Source organism: Lactuca sativa, chromosome 2 (genome assembly GCF_002870075.4).
Source record: "Lactuca sativa cultivar Salinas chromosome 2, Lsat_Salinas_v11, whole genome shotgun sequence".
Taxonomy (NCBI): domain Eukaryota; kingdom Viridiplantae; phylum Streptophyta; class Magnoliopsida; order Asterales; family Asteraceae; genus Lactuca; species Lactuca sativa.
Window position 1 is genome coordinate 15,612,519 of NC_056624.2, and position 23,062 is coordinate 15,635,580.

At 39.0% G+C, this 23,062-nt stretch overlaps 1 protein-coding gene across 1 annotated transcript; it reads right to left on the reverse strand.

The window, feature by feature from the left end:
- Positions 1-14,373: 14,373 nt before the first annotated feature.
- LOC111880903 (phospholipase D delta) lies at positions 14,374-22,400 on the reverse strand. The gene is made up of 10 exons (XM_023877321.3): positions 21,121-22,400; positions 20,396-20,512; positions 17,286-17,480; positions 16,857-17,138; positions 16,679-16,747; positions 16,218-16,365; positions 15,905-16,053; positions 15,281-15,433; positions 15,002-15,202; positions 14,374-14,908 (listed from the first exon to the last, which is right to left on the reverse strand). Exons 1-10 carry the CDS (start codon positions 22,060-22,062, stop codon positions 14,618-14,620), a joined length of 2,547 nt encoding a protein of 848 aa, XP_023733089.1. The 5' UTR covers positions 22,063-22,400; the 3' UTR covers positions 14,374-14,617.
- Between the last annotated feature and the right edge of the window lie 662 nt (positions 22,401-23,062).

Here is a 23,062-nt window from a genome sequence, read left to right on the forward strand (position 1 = left end):
AACTACCGTATCCAAGTTTAGTTGTGCATCGGTCTGAACAAAATTAAACATAGGTGATCAGCCTATGTTTAGTTGTGGTTAGGCCCATGTACAATAAAACTCGACTAAGTAGTTTGACCTAAAGCATTGTGTTGAATTCTTATCGAGGGTTTTGGTTTTCTATATTTTTGGTTTATACACGTGTTCTCATCGCGGGACTGAGTTCATACATAGCTCTATATCTTTGTGTTTGTTGTATTCATGGGTATTATTAATTATTGTTTGTTAATTCAGGTCTAGCTGATAAGGTACCGGCCAGTCAGGACAGTCGGTGGGCAGGATCATTTTAACATATAGTCGTTCTGAAATCCAGCAAACCAAGCAACGTGTCTATCCTGTCACCGCTCCCGTAAGTAGTCCTTCAGTAGTATAATTACTAATACATTTCATTTGTAGGTTAAGGGATATACCTAAACCTAACAGACTAAGCCCTAAACTATAGTCGTGCTTTCCTAAGAAAGTACTAATTCACTATAGCTAATAGCTTTGATACCAATCTGTCACACCCCGACCGTCGGCAGAAACACCGGGCAGTGTAACGTCATTTCTCGTATCATAGTTATCAACTTCCCGAAAACATATGCAATTTAAAAATACGTCAACATGAAGTTGGTGAGCTCACAGGTTTTGACTCCATATAAAAATAATACATTTTCCAAGTTCAAAAGTATAGTTTTGAAAGTATCATTTTGACTCTCCAATGTTTAGTATATATATCCTAGGTATAAAACTTTACTTACCAAATAAGTAGTTTACCTATAAGTCTCATATACTATAACATAACTTTTTGTAATTCCATACAAACGAAAGTTGTTACATATAAATCTTATTTCAATTCTATACGAGTAAAAATCACTACGTACAAATCTATTTCAATTCTATACGAGTATGTATGTTAGGTATAATTATCTACTTAATATACAAGTAGTACCTAGGGTATAAGTAGGGGAAACTTATACTTAACATTAAAACTTGTATACGACAAAGTATAATGTTTCTAACAATTTGCTACCATGAGTCTGTAACCGCTGCTATGACATAATACCTCTGATAAAACTCACTCATGATTTCCATGAGGACAACCCACTCATGATTACCATGAGGAACACAGCACGCTTCATCGACGCCGGAATAATAAACAAATGAAAGGAACAGATCGTCACTCGCTTGTCTTGGATTGTAATTAACAACCACGAGTGGGGTCGTCAACCCGTATCTTATTCATACACGACTTCCTTGCTCACACGGGATTAACGGATACAGTTCATAGGATTTCCACTAAGATCCCCAATCTTAGTTAATGAATGAGGTAGCTCATTTAGACTTTTACGGTGTTCTATATTCCAAAATACAAAAGCATATTCTTGTCTAAAACCCTCAGTTACTAGGCTATGCTTTTAAACAGTACTCCTAACTTCATAACATTTAGGCAGTATAATAGCTATAACTTGAAGTAAAACCAGGTTTTATCTTGACATAAAACCAATAACAACAACATATAACATACCAAGTTTTATCTTGTCATAAAACTAACAATAACAACATATAGCATACTAAGTTTAATCTTGACATAAAACCAATAATAGCAACATACTTTATAATTTAACATATAGAACTTCCGAATATAACTTCGGAACTATATCGCACATTATATATATAATCCTAAGTATAACTCAAGATCTACATTAGTATACTATTATAACAATAACATGCTAACAACTTTACGATAGTTGTATACTTTCAGATACAAAATAACTATATCCCGGTTATTATAACTATCTACGTTGATATTAATATATTATCATATAGATATAATAATAACATATATATATATATATATATATATATATATATATATATATATATATATATAATATTTAGCATGAGTTTTCCCCCGAAATATTAGAAAGTGGGGCCGTGAAACTCACCTTAGCATCGTGATTTTATGTAATCTAAACAGAAACGGTCAACGGTAAGAGGTCGTCGGGGCTCGGGAAGCGAAACGGCTTCAGCAAGCGAGAGAGAGAGAAAAGAAATGGTGTACGGAGAGAGGAGGTCGGACTTGCTATTTATAGGCTGATTTTTGGCCTCTTACGACGTGAAAAACTCATTGTTCACGTCGTGAGTTTGTATCTTATCTCTTCGTAGACTTGCCATCCGTCTTCTAGCTTCCGAAGGTGGCAAAATGAGCCCTCACGACGTGAAAAATGCCTTGTTCACGTCGTGAGTTTGGATCTTATCCCCTTGTAGCCTCGTCACACCTTCTAGATCCGAAATATGGCGGTTTGACTCCTCACGTCGTGAGTTTTTATGCTCACCTCGTGAGTTCAGTCAAATTAGGGTTTTCTGACAGCGACATCTTCGGAAGACCATAACTTTTGCATACGAACTTCATTTTTGACGTTCTTTATATCCACGCGTAGGTATTTACGAGCACTACAACTCTCTTTTAGACTCCAATAGCTAATTATAATCCTATTTTAAATTCCTTATGTTATAGAGATTTTATAGTGTTCGGTTTATCATAACTTCTTCATGCAAAGTCAGATTTAGATGTTCTCTATATTTTTGGAATCGTATGGACGTATAATTTGATTTATACCATAAAGTATGTATGAAAGTTCATATTATATTAGAATTATCATGAAATACATAGTGAGTTTACTACGTTACTAGTTTAACAAAATCACATTACATGATTGGCATAATCACATGTGATTGTTATTGACCTATTTTGACTGGTTTTACACACAACACACGGAAATCCTATCTTTTTCAACTCACTTAATTAAGAAAAAATGCAATACAACTATGATACAAGTTTTAAAATACATGGTACAACAGAAAATGAGAGAGAGGATGAAGTGTGTTAGTAAAACCAATTAAAAAGCTCATTGAAGAGGGAGTGGTACCGATGGTAACTCTATTGCTAATTAAGATTTTACTTTGATTATTTTGTATTTTTTTAATTAAATGGGTTGAGTGGGTAGAAAAAAATAGGGTTTTCGTGTGTTGTGGGTTGGGAAAAATGAAGAAAAATAAAAGAGAAAAACTAATGTGACAGTGGATTCAGTGGGTTGGGAGGGAACGACTCCCTCCTCCCTTAGCCTACAAGGGAAAAACCATTTTTCAGTCCTCATTCTCAACCCTTAACCTTTATTTCACAATTAGGCCCATTACATAATGGTGGGGGACTCGGGGTTGCGAAATATAAAAACCGTATCATATAAGGACAAAAACAACATCATTAAGGCCAAAATTGCATTTCATAGTGGCCACACCATTTCTTGTTGGGACCATTACAAAATATGTGAAATTTTTGTTAAATCTTAACAAATAGTCGAGGAAAATGGTATTTTTAGTCATTTTCTCTATAATAGTTAAACTATTTAAACGATTTTCTAAGGATTTAATATAAAATTGATCACGGATTTGTTGTTGTGGAAACCTTAAATTTTTTGTCTCGACACAGTTAGCTTGTAAGATAACTTATTTTTTTGAGCTTTTTTGGGTTGTCGTCCTTAGTAAGCCAAAAAAAAAACCTTATAAGCTACTTTTTGAAAAGCTATTTAGACTAGTTTTTTATAATTTTCCGATATACCCTTTTATATATATATATATACATATATATATATATATATATATATATATATATATATATATATATATATATATATATATATATATATAACTCATTCTTGTAAATATATTTTTATGTCATTTTATATCTTCCAACTAATTTTACCAAATACCATTTTTTATTAGTTACTTTTTTAACTACCAGCTAGCTTTTAATGTCAATATGTGGCTTTTCTTGAAAGATGACATGTAAAAATGATACAAAGGTCAACGTCAATGTCACTTAAGAGTAAAAAGTTGCATGGATTGTTTTAGGTAGCTTGATCACTAAAAAAAAAAAAAAAAAAAAAAAAAAAAAAAAAGCTCAACTTTTAGTTTTGTTCGGGGAGCTATACAAAGATCATTTTCTAAAACATAATTAGATGAAAGTTGTTTCACTTAATAATTACATGACCACTTATACAGACTAGTAAGTGTTTTAAAAAATTGATAATGACTTGAGAGGGTAACATACTTTAGCTTTGGGTCTTATTTGGTCACTAAATGATTTTTCGTGTTTTATTAACCCATAAACTTGTTGAAACGTTTACATTATACCATTATGACCGGTAATAATGGGTTTCGTCGGTTTCCGACGTGGTTTTCGGACAAGTATGATTTTCTGGTCACCATCATTTGGGGTTGTTTCATAGGTTCAGATGTATTCAACTTAAAAAACAGAAATTGAATGTACTCAAACAAGATAATGACTCTGATGCTCTACAATAAGACCAAAAATGTGATGTACTTGTATTCTTATGTGAATGATTTTCAGAAAAGTTTTGGTTTTAACACAAATCTTCAAAGATCCAATGGAGGTTCATCAAAACCTATCTGTAACATCCGGATTCCCAGGAATTCTATATTGTTCATTTATTTTGAGTTAGAGGGAAGGACTCGACGAGTTGGTGCCTAAACTCGTCGAGTACGGTCGCGATTTGCTGACTGGATTAATGAATGGACTCGGCGAGTCGGTAGGGTGACTCGACGAGTCTGCACTGAATACAGAAACCCTAAATCTGCGGGCCTGAGCCCTATTTAAAGGCATTTATGGCCTTCATTTGCGGACACTACTCCCCTAAGAAACCCTAGAGAGCAGAGAGAAGTTTGTAGTGCAAGAGGAGGGCTAATTCATCATTCTTTGGTGTGTTTTAGCAAAGGGAAGGAATTATTTCAAGCTAGGCTGACTTGTGGGACTCAAATCTTCCATCATTTCGTTCAGAGCTGCTGTGAGAGGTAAGGATTCATGTCCATCTTCGTTTGAGTAATAGATTTCATGAATCTAGGGTTTCTTCTCTTCTCTTTTGGTAGAGATCTAGTGTGTCCCCTTCTGACAATATTATCAGATCTGGACCTTGAGAGGTCCAGAGAGTCCCTATTCTTCAGCTTTATGCAATCTTTTATGAGTTTTGGCATATAGAGACGATAGTGTGATGCACGGGCCTAAAGTTCGAATCTTTACGTGATTATCATGCTTGGGAAGGTCAGATCTATATGTTAGAGAAGCAGATCTGACCTCAGAAGGTCATTTCAGATTGAGCATGGAAGCAACTCGCCGAGTTCATAAGTGGACTTGACGAGTCGAGTCGGGGTTGCCCCCGCGATTTGTGACAAGCGTAACCCATCAAGTGAAGGGATGACTCGATGTGCCAAGTGAGGCTAGAAGGATTCAGAGGACCCGCATGGACTCGTCGAGTCACCCATGTGTACTCGACGAGTCGGGTCAAAGTTTGACCGTTGACTTTCGTTGACCTTAGGGTTCTGGTCAAGACTGATTCAAGAGAATTCAGGGAGGGGTATAATGTTCTTCTACCCAATCCTTAGGGATGAGACTATGAGAGAGTATTGATCGGGAATGTTATGTGAATGATTGGAGGATGATAGGTCGGGACGTTGAGCACGAGAGTTTATCCGACTTCATTCGAGGTGAGTCGTCTCACTATACTGTAGTACCTATGTGTGACCGGAAGGTCTTATATGCTATGAGATGTATGTGTTGTATGTTGTTATGTGATATGTATGTATTATGTATGTTATATACGATAAGGACCGGAAGGTCAAGATGATATGGACCGGAAGGTCGGGAGGTTACGGACCGGAAGGTCGATACGGGTAGCACCGGAAGGTCTACCAGGATTTGGAACGGAAGTCCCCTGAGACACTTGGATCGGAAGTTCCCACAGAGTTATGGTCTGGAAAGGCGTATGTGTTGTATTTGGTATTTTGGGGAACTCACTAAGCATTTATGCTTACAGTTGTTGTGTTATGTGTTTCAGGTACTAGCGAGGATCGCAGGAAGGCGGCGGCATGATCCGTACACACTCATAGAGATTATGTTTTGAGATTCTGGAAATTGCTTTGTAATGATAACATTGGATACATGATGTTTTGATATTGTTTTTATGATTAAAAGTACGATTTAAAAATGAAAAATTGTTTTGAAAATTTACGTTGTTACAAGTTGGTATTAGAGCCTTGGTTTGAGGGATTCGGATGCACCTTCGGGTGTATTTGAACTCAAGCTGAGGATTTGATAAAGTTTTTCATAAAATAAACAATTTTTCTAAAGAAGTAAAAGGATTTGAGGAAAGCAGAAGGAAGCAGTGTGTACGACCAGCCAGCGCCCGAACGGTGATTTCCCAAAATACCCTTACATTATGTGTTATGAGATATGTTATGATATGTTATGCTAAAGTAGGCTAGGTATTCATATTAGGACTAGAGTGGCCTGATTTGTGATGCCTTAGCCTAGGAAGATTTCTACTGCTATGAGATGCTTGAGAGTGAGTAGGTAGCAGTGAGGAGCTTATGAGAGGTTTACCAAAGGGTAGCCTATGCTAGCGAGATGTAGAGTACTTGTGACTGGGATCCAAAGAGGAGGACTTGGGGTGAATACTGATGCGGTGTGGATGGTAGTATAGGGCCCGTACTACTGAAGATACTGGAGCAGTGTGTATTCCAAGTAAGATTCCTTAGGATACTAGGGAACAAGTAGGGTTGAGTTATCAAGTGTGAGTATGCTCGAGCGAGTCTTTGATATTTTTATGTTGTATTTCAGAGACATCATGGTTGGGACACGCCACAGACTTGAGACGAGTGGCGTGAGTGACGACGAGCTTCGTCAGATGATCCACGATGAGGTGGCTGCGGCGATTCGAGCCGAGATTCCGGAGATGTTTGGGTCTATCAAGACCACACTGATTGAGACCTTTGATGAGCGGTACGCAGCAGTTACTGAGGTTGCAGCTACTGCAGCTGTAGCTGCTGCTAGACCTTAGGGAGGTGACTCGTTGTTGTTTCGGGAGTTCAGCAACACGAAGCCACTAGAGTTTGATGGGACGCAGGATCTGATCGTTGTGATGAGATGAATTTTTGATATTGAGGGATGCTTCTACACATGTTCATGTCCGGAGCATCTGAGGGTACAGTCCGCGCTGAACCAGCTCCGCTTGGGAGCGAAGGCTTGGTGGAAGTTCGTGACGGCGAACTTCACTCTTGCACAGCTTTCAGAGGTGACCTGGGAGAGGTTTACCACCATGTTCAGAACGAGTATGTTCCTCCGGTGGAGAGGGAAAGACTGGCCCAGGAGTTTTTGACCCTCAAGCAGGGTACTAAGTCTGTTACTACGATTACCAGGATGTTTCACAAGAGGGCGATGTTTTTCCCTAAGCAGGTGTCTTCTGAGCAGGCACGCTTGAGTCAATATCTAGGCATACTGAGAAGGGATATTCAGGAGTTCGTGTCGAACTCGACTTACCGGACATTTGTTGAGCTCCAAGCAAATGCTCGGAAGAGGGAGATTGAGTTGGAGACTCAGGCTAGAGAGGAGGTCGAGTCTCAGGTGATGGATAGGCGGCCGATACAATCTCAGCCGGAAGCCAAGCGGGCTAAACCCGCTGATGCGAGATCGGGAGGCAAGAAGGGTCGCACTTATGGGAAGTGCGGCAAGGGACATGATGGGGTCTGTCGATCAGGTGCTTGCTACAAATGTGGCAAAGAGGGGCATATAGCCAAGGACTGCCCCATGGGATTTATGGTTTGCTTTCAATGCAACCAGACGGGCCATCGGAAGGTCGAGTGCCCACAGCTGTTACAGGGATCAGCGCAGGGGTCTTCCCCTGCTACTGCACGTGTTACTGAGGGACGGCCAGTGAAGGCCAAGGCACCAAAGGCTCGCAGGAGAGCTTTCCAGTTGACAGCGGAGGAGGTCCGCGCAGTGCCCGATGTCGTGGCTGGTACGTATTCTTTCATTTATTTTTGCTGAGTTGTGATATGGTGCTTATTTTATGATATGCGTAAGTACTTTTCTTGTGAATTTTGTACCTGCTTTGGTGTTATTTGACTCGGGTGCGAGTCGTTCATTTGTATCCTTAGCGTTTAGTCAGCACATCAGTATTCGACGAGAGGCGTTGAGTCGACCTCTATGAGTTTCTATAGCTGACGAGCGAGCGGTGTATGCTACAGATGTGCTTCGAGGATGTGTACTCGAGATCTTCGGTGTTGAGTTTCCGATAGATCTGGTCCCGATTGCGATGGGGGACGTGTGTGTTATAGTGGGCATGGATTGGTTGAGCCGATTTGGAGCTGTTATAGACTGTGAGCGACAGTTGGTGACGATACGAGACCCTAGTGGGGGAGTACTTACGGTGTACAACGAGGTTACCCGATGTGGGTCAGCATTTTGTTCGGCTGCCAGAGCGAGACAGAGTTTACAGCAGGGATGCAGCGGATTTGTAGCCTATGTGACGGATACATGAGTGGCCACTGGGAGGCCAAGTTCGATTGATGATGTTCCGATAGTGCGCGAGTTCCTGGATGTTTTTCCCAGGGAGTTGTCGGGTGTGCCTCCCAAGAGGCAGGTAGAGTTCTGCATCGATTTGGTTCCGGGGGCAGCACCTATTGCCAAGGCGCCTTATCGCCTTGCGCCGCCAGAGATGCAGGAGTTATCCTCGCAGCTTCAGGAGCTGCTGGGGAAGGGGTTTATTAGACCGAGTAGCTCACCATGGGGAGCGCCGGTCTTTTTTGTCAAGAAAAAGGATGGTTCACACCAGATGTGCATTGATTACCGGGAGTTGAACAGGTTGACGATCAAGAACCATTATCCATTACCGAGGATCGACGATCTGTTCGATCAGTTGCAGGGAGCATCTTGGTTCTCGAAGATAGACTTGAGGTCGGGATATCATCAGATGAGAGTGTGGGATGAAGATATCCAGAAGACGGCATTCAAAACTCGTTATGGGCATTACGAGTTCGTGGTGATGCCTTTTGGGCTCACCAATGCACCGGAAGCGTTCATGGATCTCATGAACAGGGTGTGCAGGCCGATGCTGGATCGGTCGGTGATCATGTTCATCGACGAATTCTCCAAGTGTGATTTTTGGTTACGAGAGGCTTTTCGCCAAATTCTCCAAGTGTGATTTTTGGTTACGAGAGGTCCAGTTCTTAGGAAACCTCATTAACCAAATTGGGATATTGGTCGGTCCGGCCAATATTGAGGCGGTTATGAGGTGGGAGGTGCCGAGATCACCCACCGAGATCAGGAGCTTTCTGGGATTGGTCGACTACTATCGGAGGTTTATCAAGGATTTCTCCAAAATTGTCGTGCCTCTCACCAGGTTGACCCGGAAGGGTGTTGCTTTTTCATGGGGTCCGGAGCAGCAAACCTCGTTTGAGACACTTCGCTAGAGACTATGCGAGGCCCCGGTGTTAGCCCTCCCGGAAGGGATGGAGGATTTTATGGTGTATTGTGACGCATCGATATCGGGGTTGGGTGCAGTACTTATACAGAGGGGGCATGTAATAACGTATGCATTGAGGCAGCTGAAGCCTCATGAGACGAGGTATCCCACCCACGATCTGGAGTTGGGGGCAGTGGTGTTCGCCCTCAAGATCTGGCGTCACTATTTGTATGGGGTTCGGTGTACCATATACATGGACCACAAGAGCTTGAAGTATTTGATGGATCAGCTCAACCTGAATATGCGCCAGAGGAGATGGTTGGATGTGGTAAAGGATTACGGTTGCGAGATCCTGTACCACCCGGGCAAAGCTAATATTGTAGTTGATGCCCTAAGCCGTAGGGTGGAGAGTGTCGCGATTCGAGACATTTGTATGCGGTTGACGGTGATGACTTCGGTGTTGGACACCATTCGGGAGGCCCAGGCAGAGGCTGTGAGACCGGAGAACTGCAAGAGAGAGCGGGTGATTGGGCAAGTATCTGAGTTCGTTACCGATAACCAAGAGCTTATGACCTTTTACGGTCGGATTTGGGTGCTATATGCAGGCGGGGTACGTACCACCTTGATGGAGGAGGCACATAGATCGAGGTTCTCGATCCATCCCGGGGCCACTAAGATGTATTTGGATCTGAAGAAAGATTATTGGTGGCCCTGTATGAAAGGGGTGTAGCATGGTTTGGCGAGAGGTGCTTGATCTGTCGCAAGGTTAAGGCTGAGCACCAGCGTCCACACGGCAAGTTGTAGCCGCTTGAGGTTCCCCAGTGGAAGTGGGAACAAATTTCCATGGATTTTATCACCAATTTGCCAAGGACCGCGAGGGGTGTCGATGCAATTTGGGTGATTGTCGATCGGCTGACGAAGAGCGCTCAATTCCTTGCTATCAGTGAGAGCTCTTCTGCGGAGAGACTGGCAGAGCTGTATATGAAGGAGGTGGTATCGCGGCATGGAGTATCGATTTCGATTGTGTCAGATCGAGATGTAAATTTCACTTCCACGTTCTGGAAGAAGTTCCACGAGGAGTTCGGCATGAGGCTGCATTTCAGTACCCCTTACCACCCGCAGACGGATGGACAGAGTGAGCGGACGATTCAGACGTTCGAGGACATGCTTCGGGCATGTGTGCTGGACTTCGGAGGAAGTTGGGACACTTATTTGCTGTTGGCTGAGTTTTCCTATAACAACAGCCACCATTCGAGTATTGGTATGCCACCCTCCAAGTTGTTGTGTGGGAGGAGGTGTCGGACTCCCATTTTGCTAGGGAGAGGTAGGGCAGCGCGTGACGAGCAGCACTGCGATAGTGCTTCAGAAGACCGAGCAGATACAGTAGGTTAGGCAAAGGCTGTTGACCGCTCAGAGTCGCCAGAAGACTTATGCGGATAGGCGACGATCCGAGCTTGAATTCCAGGTGGGAGACTTCGTACTCCTGAAGGTATCTCCTTGGAAAGGAGTGATTCAATTCAGGAAGAGGTGCAAGCTGGGGCCCCGGTACATTGGGTCGTTCAGGGTGACCGCGAGGGTGGGCAGGGTGGCGTATCGGTTGGAGCTACCTGCGGAGTTGAGCCAGATTCATGATACCTTTCATGTGTCTCGGTTGAGGAAGTGTATAGCAGAAGAGTCGGCGGTGGTGCCGCTGGAGGATATTCAGATGGATGCGAACCTGAATTATGTTGAGAGACCGATCGCGATCCTGGATCGGAAGACCAAGGTTCTGAGGAACAAGGAAGTGCCTCTGGTTCAGGTCCAGTGGCAACATCGGAGAGGTTCCGAGCTGACTTGTGAGCCGGAGTTGGAGATGCGGAAGCAGCATCCTGAGTTGTTTGCCGAGCGAGACTTCGTGGACGAAGTCTAATTCTAGTGGGGGAGAATTGTAACATCCGGATTCCAAGGTATTCTATATTGTTCATTTATTTTGAGTTAGAGGGAAGGACTCAACGAGTTGGTGCCTAGACTCGTCGAGTACGATCGCGATTTGCTGACTGGATTAATGAATGGGCTCGGCGAGTCGGTAGGGTGACTCGACGAGTCTGCGCTGAAGACAGAAACCCTAAATCTACAGGCCTGAGCCCTATTTAAAGGCCTTTATGGCCTTCATTTGCGGCCACTACTCCCCTGAGAAACCCTAGAGAGCAGAGAGAAGTTTATAGTGCAAGAGGAGGGCTAATTCATCATTCTTTGGTGTGTTTTAGCAAAGGGAAGGAAGGATTTCGAGCTAGGCTGACTTGTGGGACTCAAATCTTCCACCATTTCGTTCAGATCTGCTGTGAGAGGTAAGGATTCATGTCCATCTTCGTTTGAGTAATAGATTTCATGAATCTAGGGTTTCTTCTATTCTCTTTTGGTAGAGATCTAGTGTGTGTGATGTCCCCTTCTGACAATATTATCATATCTGGACCTTGAGAGGTCCAGAGAGTCCCTATTCTTCAGCTTTATGCAATCTTTAATGAGTTTTAGGGCCTAGGTTATCATATTAAGGGTTATTTTGGCATATAGAGATGATAGTGTGATGCATGGGCCTAAAGTTCGAACCTTTACGTGATTATCATGCTTGGGAAGGTCAGATCTATAGGTTAGAGAAGCAGATCTGACCTCAGAAGGTCATTTCAGTGTGAGCATGGAAGCAACTCGCCGAGTTCATAAGTGGACTCGACGAGTCGAGTCAGGGTTGCCCCCGCGATTTGTGACAGGCGTAACCCGTTGAGTGAAGTGATGACTCGACGTGCCAAGCGAGGCTAGAAGGATTCAGAGGACCCGCATGGACTCGCCGAGTCGCCCATGTGTACTCGACGAGTTGGGTCAATGTTTGACCGTTGACTTCCGTTGACCTTAGGGTTCTGGTCAAGATTGATTCAAGAGAATTCAGGGAGGGGTAGAATGGTCTTCTACCAAATCCTTAGGGATGAGACTATGAGAGAGTATTGATCGGGAATGTTATGTGAATGATAAGAGGAGGCTAGGTCGGGACGTTGAGCACGAGAGTTTTTCCGACTTCATTTGAGGTGAGTCTTCTCACTAAACTGTAGTACCTATGTGTGACCGGAAGGTCTTATATGCTATGAGATGTATGTGTTGTATGCTGTTATGTGATATGTATGTGTTATGTATGTTATGTATGATAAGGACCGGAAGGTCAAGATGATATGGACCGGAAGGTCGGGAGGTTACGGACCGGAAGGTCGATACGGGTAGCACCGGAAGGTCTACCGGGATTTGGGACGGAAGTCCCCTAAGACACTTGGACCGGAAGGTCCCAAAGAGTTATGGCTTGGAAAGGCGTATGTGTTGTATGTGGTATTTTGGGGAACTCACTAAGCATTTATGCTTACAGTTGTTGTGTTATGTGTTTCAAGTACTAGCGAGGATCACGGGAACACGCCGGCATGATCCGTACACACTCATAGAGATTATGTTTTGAGATTCTGGGAATTGTTTTGTAATGATAACATTGGATACATGATGTTTTGATATTGTTTTTATGATTAAAAGTACGATTTAAAAATGAAAAATTGTTTTGAAAATTTACGTTGTTACACTATCTCAGATTTTTAAGGTTTTATGGGTTTCAATGGTAGTTCATTAAACCCCATCTCTAAAACAAAACACATATCAGATATGCTCATCGTTTGTGTGTTCATCATGTGTGTAGTACCCAAAAATCCATAAATCACTGGGTTTTAATCTAAAAGGAAGCTCGAAATCTGTAGTGAATCTTCGAAATCTGAAGAGTAACAGCTCTGACATCAATGAGCGAGATGAACAAGAAAGAGCATTTGAAAACTTTTCCCTTGAAACCCAAATCTGAACCATAGGTGTTAGGGTTTGCAGATCGGAGCTTGGTTTTGTAGAAAATTAGAATGAAGAAAGGCGGCATTCCAGAGAAGACAACAATGCTCCAACAACGGTTTACCGTCGCTTGTTCCGACAAGAGTTTGTAGATCGGAGGCTACTGTTTGTTAGTTGATTTTTGTGTGTTCATGTTCATCTTCATCTTCACCAGCTTCGAATTTTCACACACGAACACCAAGTACACATAGTTGGGTGTGGTTTTTTAGTTCATTTTCTGATTTTTGTGTCTAATTCCTTCAATAAAACCTAGATTAAAAGTGTAGCTGAAGATAAGGAATGTCGGAAATGTCACCAAAGAAGATGATCGAAAATCATACTTTGTCGGAAACCATGTGGGGAACTGGAAAACCAACTATTACCGGTCATAATGGTATGATGTACACGTTTCAACAAGTTCAAGGGTTAATAAATCAAGAAAATTAATATAGTGACCAAATGTGACCAAAAACTAAAATACATTACCCTCTCAAGTCATTATCCCTTCAAACAACTCACGATGATGACGAATTATAGATAATATTTGGACAAGTGACAATTTCATTTTTTTCCCTGTTTAAAACGAGATTTCAATTCATTTTAATGGGTTAAAATTTAACCACGTCTTCAAGAGCTTGCAACACGTGTAAAAAGTTCATATTTGACATAACACCAGGGGAAAAATGAAAATCAAGTAATTAAACCTCTATGAAAAAAAAATTGAAAAAAAACACATATATCTTTAAAACATCCAAAATTTTCTAGAATATTGGAATAAAGTTGAAAGTTGTTTGTTTAAGCCACTTAAACTAATTTGAGTAACGTAAGTAGAACCATTGTTAAGTTTTGAGTCAGATCTGGTTGAATAAGACACAACCTTAGATCTGGTTGAATTAGACACAACCTTTAATCTAACAGGAGTAGGTGGCATATCAAAGTAGCCTGGACCAAGTCAAAGGCTTCTAAATATGATATCAAATAGTCTCAAGCCAACCGAACCAGTAAGAGACATCAAATAGCCCCTATGGATTATGTAAATGAGCAAGATACAAATGACAAAACAAATCCACCCCATGAAGTTACTAAAAAATGGATTATGTAAGTTACTTGTTTAAACACTAAATTAATAAAATAAAATAAAATAAATAACATCAGGTAAGCTTACCCTACAAAAAATAGCATAACTCATCCGAGTATATGCACGTATATATATTTATATATACACAGGACATGATATTGACAATCAACACTTGTCGGCTTCCATAATCGGAAAACTTCACAAAAAATGGCAATGTACTTTGTTTTCCGTTATAACCTAACCCAACTCTTGCAAAATTCCAAAAAGGGTATTAATCTTTTTTTTGTAAAGATGATTTGAAAAGTCAATAAGTCAATGAGTTTTATGTGGTCAAGGCACTAGGGAGATTAGAAAGAGAACCAAGAACCTTACCCCCAACATCCGGGAAACATTCGTGTCCAGGTAAGGGACTTACTTTTCCGTCCTCATCGACTTTGACAGGGTATTTAAGAAGGTGGCCTTGTAGAGGGGTAAAATCGTCTGATGTGAATCTTGTCCAATTTTCTTCTGCTAAATTGTTTACATTTTGCACACAGTCTAAGCTTTGTGGCTCCTTGATGTGGTCTTCAATTCCCATGTGTTCTGCCCATAATGACATTCTATATCCGTATACCTAATCATTGTTTTTGTTCTGATGAGAAGGGTATTTTCGTCTTTTTACATAGACAAGAGTGAGAATAAAAAATAAAAAATAAAAAATACTAACTTGACCATGGGGATGGTCTTGCTTTTGAGTCCATGTGTGATTAGGCTGATAAGCGCCCATAGCTATCTCTGTATCTCTTGAACCAGCCATTGATCTTTGGTTGATGTTAGCAGATCCCAATATCACATACTCATCATCTACAATCATTCCTTTAGCATGTACATATATCATGAACCTTCCGTTTTTATAAGAAGCCGAAACCTGAAATTTTTATAAATAAAATAAAAACAGTAGAGACATGTATTATAATTATATATGAAATGTTGCATCGTTATTTACCGAATTACTTCCGGAAGTTGAATCTTCTTCTTTGCCTCTTTCACGATTCCCAAGGCAGTAGAAATTTAAGTAGTCTTGTGGATGTGCATCCGTGATTTCTGAATTCTTTAGCTCTTGAGCAATAATATCGTACATCATTTGCATAGTTTGTCCCTGGGAGACCCAACCACAATTAATTAATTCAAGGGTAAAATGGTCATTTATAAGAAAGTTTTATGAATTAAAATGAGTAAATTACACGAATGGTCCCTATGGTTTGGGGTAATTTTCATGTTTGGTCCCTAACTTATTTTTTTAACTCGGAAGGTCCCTACAGTTTGGTTTTGTTGCGCGCTTGGTCCCTGTCTTACCTAAAAAGACTATTTTGCCCTTGAGTTTTTAATTTATTTAAATAAGGTGGGATAGGTAAGGTAAGGTGAGGTGAAACTGTGGAAGTGGGGTTGGGGTGTGTGTTTATTTAAATAAATTAAAAAGTCAATGGCAAAATAGTTTTTTTAGATAAGACAGGGACCAAGTGCGCAACAAAAACAAATTGTAGGGACCTTACGAGTTAAAAAAAATAACTTAGGGACCAAACGTGAAAATTACCCGAAACCATAGGGACCATTCTCAATTAAAATCTACCTGCCAGAATAAAATTTCTTGAACAGGGGCAGAGGTGGGATGGCCTTCAGGCCACATTGGAATGATGATGTAAACCGCAAATCTCTCATTTGCCCTTATCTTACTAGTAATCTTTAATGTAATCTCCATTGGTATTAAATGATCAGCACCTAACAATACAAAAAAAAAAAACTAACCATTTTCCTCAAAATCATAAAAGGATAAAGTAAAACATTAATAAATTAATTAAGATCATAAAATGAGAATAATTTTTTCAAAATACATGTTACGAAATTTAGAAGATTGATGAAGATTTAAATAGAAAGTGCGCAACCTGCATCTTTATGAGATAGCCATCCGTATGATGACCCGAGAAAATATTGATTCTCAATGTAGATGAACTTTTTTGCAGATCTTATGGCTTGAATGTAGGCTTTTTGAATGCTCTTATCAATCACAAGATGTTTTGCACAAACTAGTTTCTGCAATAAGTAAAAAGCATTTATTTCAACACTGGACATGTCAATATATATTCAATTCTTGTAAAAGATTTTGGTAATGTCAACAAACTAGTTTGCACCTATGTGATTCAAACTTTTTTCAAAAGGTTTCAACCACTCATCTTTCAATTTGGTTCCATTGTTGTAATATTGTGTATTTATGTTGTTGACGTGGTGCTGACGTCGCAAATTCATTGATACAATTTCATAACTGGTATGAAGTTGAGTGGAACAAGTGTGAAATTTGATTGCTATTTAGTGACAATCGTCTCATTTCTTTGTAACAAAAATAAACCTGATTTTCAGCTTCTCGAGCATCTTTTGGAAATCCTCTCAACGAGCCAGAATCGATTGAGCGGAAAACCTGTGAATGAGTGAAAAGAAATCGCAATAAATCAATTTTGAAAAAGAATTACAGAACAACGATTAGATTTTGAACAATTTTTCTCATATATATTTGAAGAATGATGAACCTGAACATGCCAGTTTTGAGGATCGTTGTCCCTTGAAAGCCATGAAGCAGGAGCATCTTCTGGAAGATCAGAGGAAGGATTGAGTATCCATGAAATGCGTTCTATTTTAAGCAACGCATCTTCATGACAATGAGAGATTCTTTTGAAACGGCGTCCAAGTTCAGACCATCTTGTGGCTTTTCTCCATCTTTGCTCAAAGTTTGTGAGAACATCGTATGCAGCTGGACCATCGATTTTGCAATGTAAATCATGCCATGGTTCCCTTGGAGCACGTGTACCTGACTATTTATTCATGATTTTGAAAATTTTACCCTAATTTGGATGGCATTTATGTAATTTACTAGATTTTTCGTAGTACAGTGTTGTAATACGAGAGCTAAAATAGAAAAAGGTAGAAAATGTAGTTGAAATAATGATTTATAAACTTACAGAAAATGTTGGATTGTGAAAATCGGTGGCAAATACAGTGTCGACATCTTGAAATAGACGATGATCTGGTGTGTCATAGCGTCCATCACAAAGGTCCAATCCTCCAATAAAAGCGGATATTTTCCTGTAATTTCCTTGGGCGAATGTATCCACTATCACACATTTTTGATGATGAGTGTATAGAGTTCCAACAACCTGTATGATTTAAAGGTACCAATTAGGTCGGACGGAGCAGGCGCGGTGAAAGGCAGCAGGACGCTTTCCGCCCGGCGGAACACCGCACCGTCGGCGCGGGAAAGCATAGTGCAGGAAACGGAGAGGGGAGTCTCTCCGGCTCTCTCTGGCGAATTTTTTTCTTTTTTTTTTTAAAAACAACCGTTAATCAACGGTAGTTTTTAGTTTTTCTTTTTTTAGTTTTTCTTTTTTAGCTCTTTGTGGTTTTTTTAGTTTTTCTTTTTTTTTTATCCTTTTTCCATTCCTATAAATACATACATATATTGTCAAACATGACACTACCCTCTATTCTCTCTAATTTATATCAACAAAAAAAAATGAATCCTGACAATCAAATCTCAACTTTCGATCAAAGGAAAAAAAAAAAAAAAATTCATGGTTCGAGTATAAACATCCCTCATCGCAACATTTTTGCTATCGATTCATCCCCGCAAGGAGTTTACCGCCCCCAACTCGATGCTCTCATTCAATCCTCACTACAATTCCAATACCAATATGTTGGCTAATATTACCCGATGCAAGTTCCAAATGTTCCGTCGCAAATGTTTTCAAACTTTGTTGTGTTTTCGGATCAACAATCGTCAAATCAACCTCAACCCCAAACTCAAACTGAAACTCAAACCCAAACCCATCAACAACACGAACTTGTCGATGAATCGGATGACGCGGAAGAAGAAGATATGGTTCCCGAAACTCAACCAACATCACCACCACAAAGACGTAAAGGGAAAAAACAAGCGCGCGAGGGTGTCACACAACCGGGAAGACAAAAGTCGACAGCATGGGTTCCACACGAAGAGCTAATGTTGGTCAAAGCTTGGGTTGATATTTCTGAAGATTCGATTCAGGGAAACGCACAACTGGGAGAACATTTTTGGTTTCGCATATTAGGACGATTTCGAAAGGAGTTAGGAAAATGTAACGACTACCGTACGAAACATCAACTTAATTCGAAGTTTCGAGAAATAGCAAAGGGGGTTTCAAAAATTAACGGGTTGTACAACAACCTAAAAACCCAACGAAAAAGCGGCCAAGGCGACGAAGAAATACTTCAAGAAGCGTTGCAGTTTTACCTTGAGGAAGTTGGAAAACCATTCAAGTGGCACGATTGTTGGAAATTATTGGTCCGAAGTCCTAGGTGGAAAAAATACGAGCAGGATTTTATTTTGGAGTCCAACAATCAAAGCGAACTAAAACGGGCTCTAGTAGTTACACAATCTTCTCCGATGCTCGGGTCGGTCTAGATTTAAATCAGGACGACGAACTCGAGCTAGAAGAAATTATCCGCCCAATGGGTAGGGACAAAGCGATGAGAAAGGGAAAAGGGACTTCTTCGGGTGCATCTGATTTCAGCGTGGATATTGACGAAATGCGGAAGATAACATCGTCGTTTGATCAATATAATCTAAATTTCTCTGAACGTTTGGCTTTCGACAAAGAAAAAGAAGAAACAAGGAAAAATGAACGGGCGGAGAGACAAGAAATGGAAGACATGAAGTTTTTTATGGAAAACGTCGATCATCTCTCGGGACAGGCTCTCGAGCTCGTAATGAAGAAGAGGGAAAAAATTCTGAAAAAATATTTTCCGTAGGTTGTTGTTGGTTTGTTTGATTTTTAGTTTGTGTGTGTGCGTTTTTTTTTTAATTTTCTACTATTCTAAATTTTAGGTTTAATGTAAGTTTTATTCTAATTAATGAAATGTTTTTTATTTTTAATTAAATTTTATGTTTAGTATTAATTTAAAAAATATAATTCATAAAAAAAAAAAAAATTTTATTTAATAAAAAAAATGAGGGAATGGCTTCCCACCCATTCATTGTGTTTTAGGTGAGGGAAAGAAAAGTGAAAGAAAGAAGGGTATGACCCACAAAAAATGAGGGAAGCTTCCATCCCACTCCTTCCAGTCTTATTGTCAACCTCGGCTATAAGCTACCAAATTATTAATAAGATTATAATAAAGTATTTTTGGTGTTATAGCTGAAAAGCTAACTGTTAAATAAAAAGCTAGCTGATAACTAAAAAGTTAACTGATAAAAAGTAATGTTTGATAAAGCTAGCTGAAATATATAAGATTACATAAAAGAACATGTAAAAGTATGTGTTTCTATAATTAATTAAGGGGTGTATTTGGAAATTTAAAAAAAAAACCCTTAAAAAGTTAGTTTAAGTAGCTTTTCAAAAAGCTAGCTTATAAGTTATTATTTGGCTTATCAAACACAGACAACATAAAAAACTCAAAAAATAAACTAGTTTATCAAAACCTCAAACGAAGCCTAAAAAATGATATGTAAGGGTAATGGAATAAGCAAGGTAATACAATGCATACTTTTAACCCTATTCTAAGCGTTATTTAGTTATAGTCAATGAATTTTAATTTTTAAAAATTAAAATTGAAACCCAAATAAGAGTAGGACAAAATAATATATTTCTAGTTACTTTTAGAAAACAAAACTATAATGTAATTAACATCTTTTATCAATACCGTTAAAGATTACATAAATAAATATGGGATTTTCGATAGAATGAAACCACCTCTAGACAAATATGATAATTAACAAAATGGAATGAATAACATTCTACATCCCAATTCCATCATAGCAAACATTATGTACCTAGTTTTCTTTTACTTGAAAAAAAATGTCAATTAGTTGCATGTTCATTCTATATAATTATATAAAGTGAAATGATGAACGTTATTGTGACTTTTAGCTGTTGTAGATTTTCGCATTCATACACATGGACAAATTTTTATAAAAGAAACCATAATAACCTAAAGTACTAGAACCTTTTGAACTTGCACATGGCAATAATCTAAATAGAAAAATCTGTGAATTAAATAAGTTAATAAAATATGGAGAATGGTCAAAAGAACATGCCTGTTGTTTAATAATGCTAAGCTTAGTGCTTGCATATCGGGGAGACAATACACAGTGAACAGATGAGTGTTTGAAAAACTTCCGAGTATCTTCATCATGAGTTTGCATCACTCCTTCCTGTTTACACAATATTAACAAAAAAATCATAACAAAGTCAAAGGCTTCATTTCTTCTTTTCTATTTGTTCCTTTCCAATTTCATAATTTCTACTTTTGGTCATGATTTGGCACATTATATTATTTTAAAACCGTTGTTTGAATGACAATGTTTTCGTCTTGACATGTAAGACAAATGTTTGTTAAATTACCTAACCTACGCATTAATAATAGAACCGATGGAATATCACAATTCACATACCAAACTCAATCATATTGTCTACCCAATTCAATAGCATCAATTAATGTGTAATATAATGTTTGAACATTTATTTTATATTTGATATGTCCAAAACCATTGCAATTAACTCAAATTGTAACAACAGACGTGACACCTTTTTTGATAGTTAATTCACAGAAATATTATAAGAAATGGAAACTTGTGTCATTTAATATCATATATAATTGAATTAACAATAAATATTTCACTATTTAAGATATGTAAAAAAATTCGATCTAATGTAAAGAATCTTGTAAACCAGAATTAATGTAAGGAATCATGAAGAATAAGATTGAATGAAGATGAAATAAAAAAACCCATAATACCAGAAGGGATAATTGAGCAAATACCGTTTTAATGAAGAATTTGTTGTGTGAAGTCTTATCATCCCAAACAAGCAACAAAACCCTCACACCTTCTTCTGATTTGTACTTCAACAACTCTCCAAGAGTCAAATCTCCACCATTTGGCAATGGCATGTTTGGCTCTCTGATCAGCTTCACCTTATCGTAAATCGACCACCCAACAATGTACACAAGATGATGTGCTTCCAGTATAGCATGACAAATATCTTCCCAACACCCCCTCTGCTTAAAGAAATTACACTCTCCACCCTCTTCTCCTCCATCCAGTTCAATTTCCGGTAACGTCCCTTCCACCGTGTGAGCATCCTGATACAGAGTCACACTCCCACCGGATCTCACCGGAAAATAACTATCCCTCAAGCAAAAGGACTCTTCGCCCTCGATTGATTGATCGTTCTGCTCTTCACAAGAGGTATATTGGAGTTGTAATCGTATCGCGCAATTAGGTTTTGGTTGTTTACCAGATGGACCAATAATTGGGAACCAATCGTCAATAAGCTCCCCGGATTGAATCCTTTCGGCGGAGATCATAGCCACACCGATCAATTCAGCACCGAAAACATCATTATCTTTTATTTGAATCTCCACATGAGTTACCGGATGCGCGACTGGCGTAACGAAATGCTCGTCCCATACAGGGTCCTGTGAGTTAGGGATCACGCGCGTCCGTGCGACGGTGGCACCGGCGAGACAGACGGATGCGTATGGATCACAGGTAACGAATCTACGTCGGCGCGGCGTTCCTTTCTTCGATGACGCCGTCGGTGGTTTCGAAGGCTCGAGGGCGTTTAAGCAACGTCGAACACGTTGCGTCAATACGTCCATGTTCGGCAAACATTGAGCTTCGGATATCGTAAATTCTAAGACTCCATGAAGATAAATGATCGGATCTGAGTCTGAATCACCGCTACCCATTAGCAACAACATTGGATTTTATTTTATTTTTTTGCTCTGTAAAATGTGATTAAAGGAAGGGCAATGGCGTTTTCTCACGCCGGAGGAATTGACGAAGGTAATAAGTTGGTGGTGCCGTTGCACTTCCGGCGTACTTCCAACGGCGGAGGATACTAAAAATGGCAAGTCTGCGGCGGAGAAGGTGGTCGAACTATTGGGCGACGAAAACATAAAACTCCTGAACACGTGCAGAGCCAAATTAGAATTTTAAATATTTTTTTTTTAATAAAAAAAATGTTGACCAAATAAACACAGACTACACACTTACGTTGAAAGCCTTTTTATATGACTTCAAAAGAATAAAAATAAAAATTTATTGATTGTACAATGTACATGGAGTTGGTTGTTAATAACTTAATTTAATTTTAAAACTAATATTGTTATTTATAATAAATATTAAATGTTAATTTGAAAAATATATTCATAAAAAATAGACTTGGTTGAGAATATATGTATTTTAGAGCAAATTGCAAATTTGCAATAGAAAATGATTAATCTAAATATGGTAAAAGGAGTCTTTCGTGTTGACCTGTCGACAATTATTTTTCATTTGTTAAATATAAACTATATAAAATAAATATTTTATATACTAAACTTAATTATAACATATAGGCGGTTAAGATAATTAGTTTTATAATAAAACGATTTAACCAAAATTATTTTTAACTATTTTTTTAATAAAACGTACAAGGATGTATAAATACTAGAAATGACTAAAAGACTACAATAATGGTGCCCTATTTTTTACTCTTCAAGCTTTTTATTCTTTACGTGTGAATAAGTATTTTCTAACAAAAAAATCTCAAAAGAATATATATATATATATATATATATATATATATATATATATATATATATGTATATATATATATATACTACTTCATAACTCATGGAAACCATGGTTACAAAATTAATTGAATTTTTATAATAAAAACTCAAAATTATTAATCAATTATTTTAAATAAATTATTAA

Excerpts from the sequence above, each read along its gene's own strand:
- LOC111880903 (XM_023877321.3), bottom strand. The coding sequence starts at position 22,062 with ATGTTGTTGCTAATGGGTAGCGGTGATTCAGACTCAGATCCGATCATT. Across the intron at positions 15,434-15,904 it reads AAGAAATTTTATTCTGGCAG|GGACAAACTATGCAAATGAT; the intron begins GTAGATTTTAAT and ends TGGGTCTCCCAG. Across the intron at positions 15,203-15,280 it reads CAACTTCCGGAAGTAATTCG|GTTTCGGCTTCTTATAAAAA; the intron begins GTAAATAACGAT and ends TAAAAATTTCAG.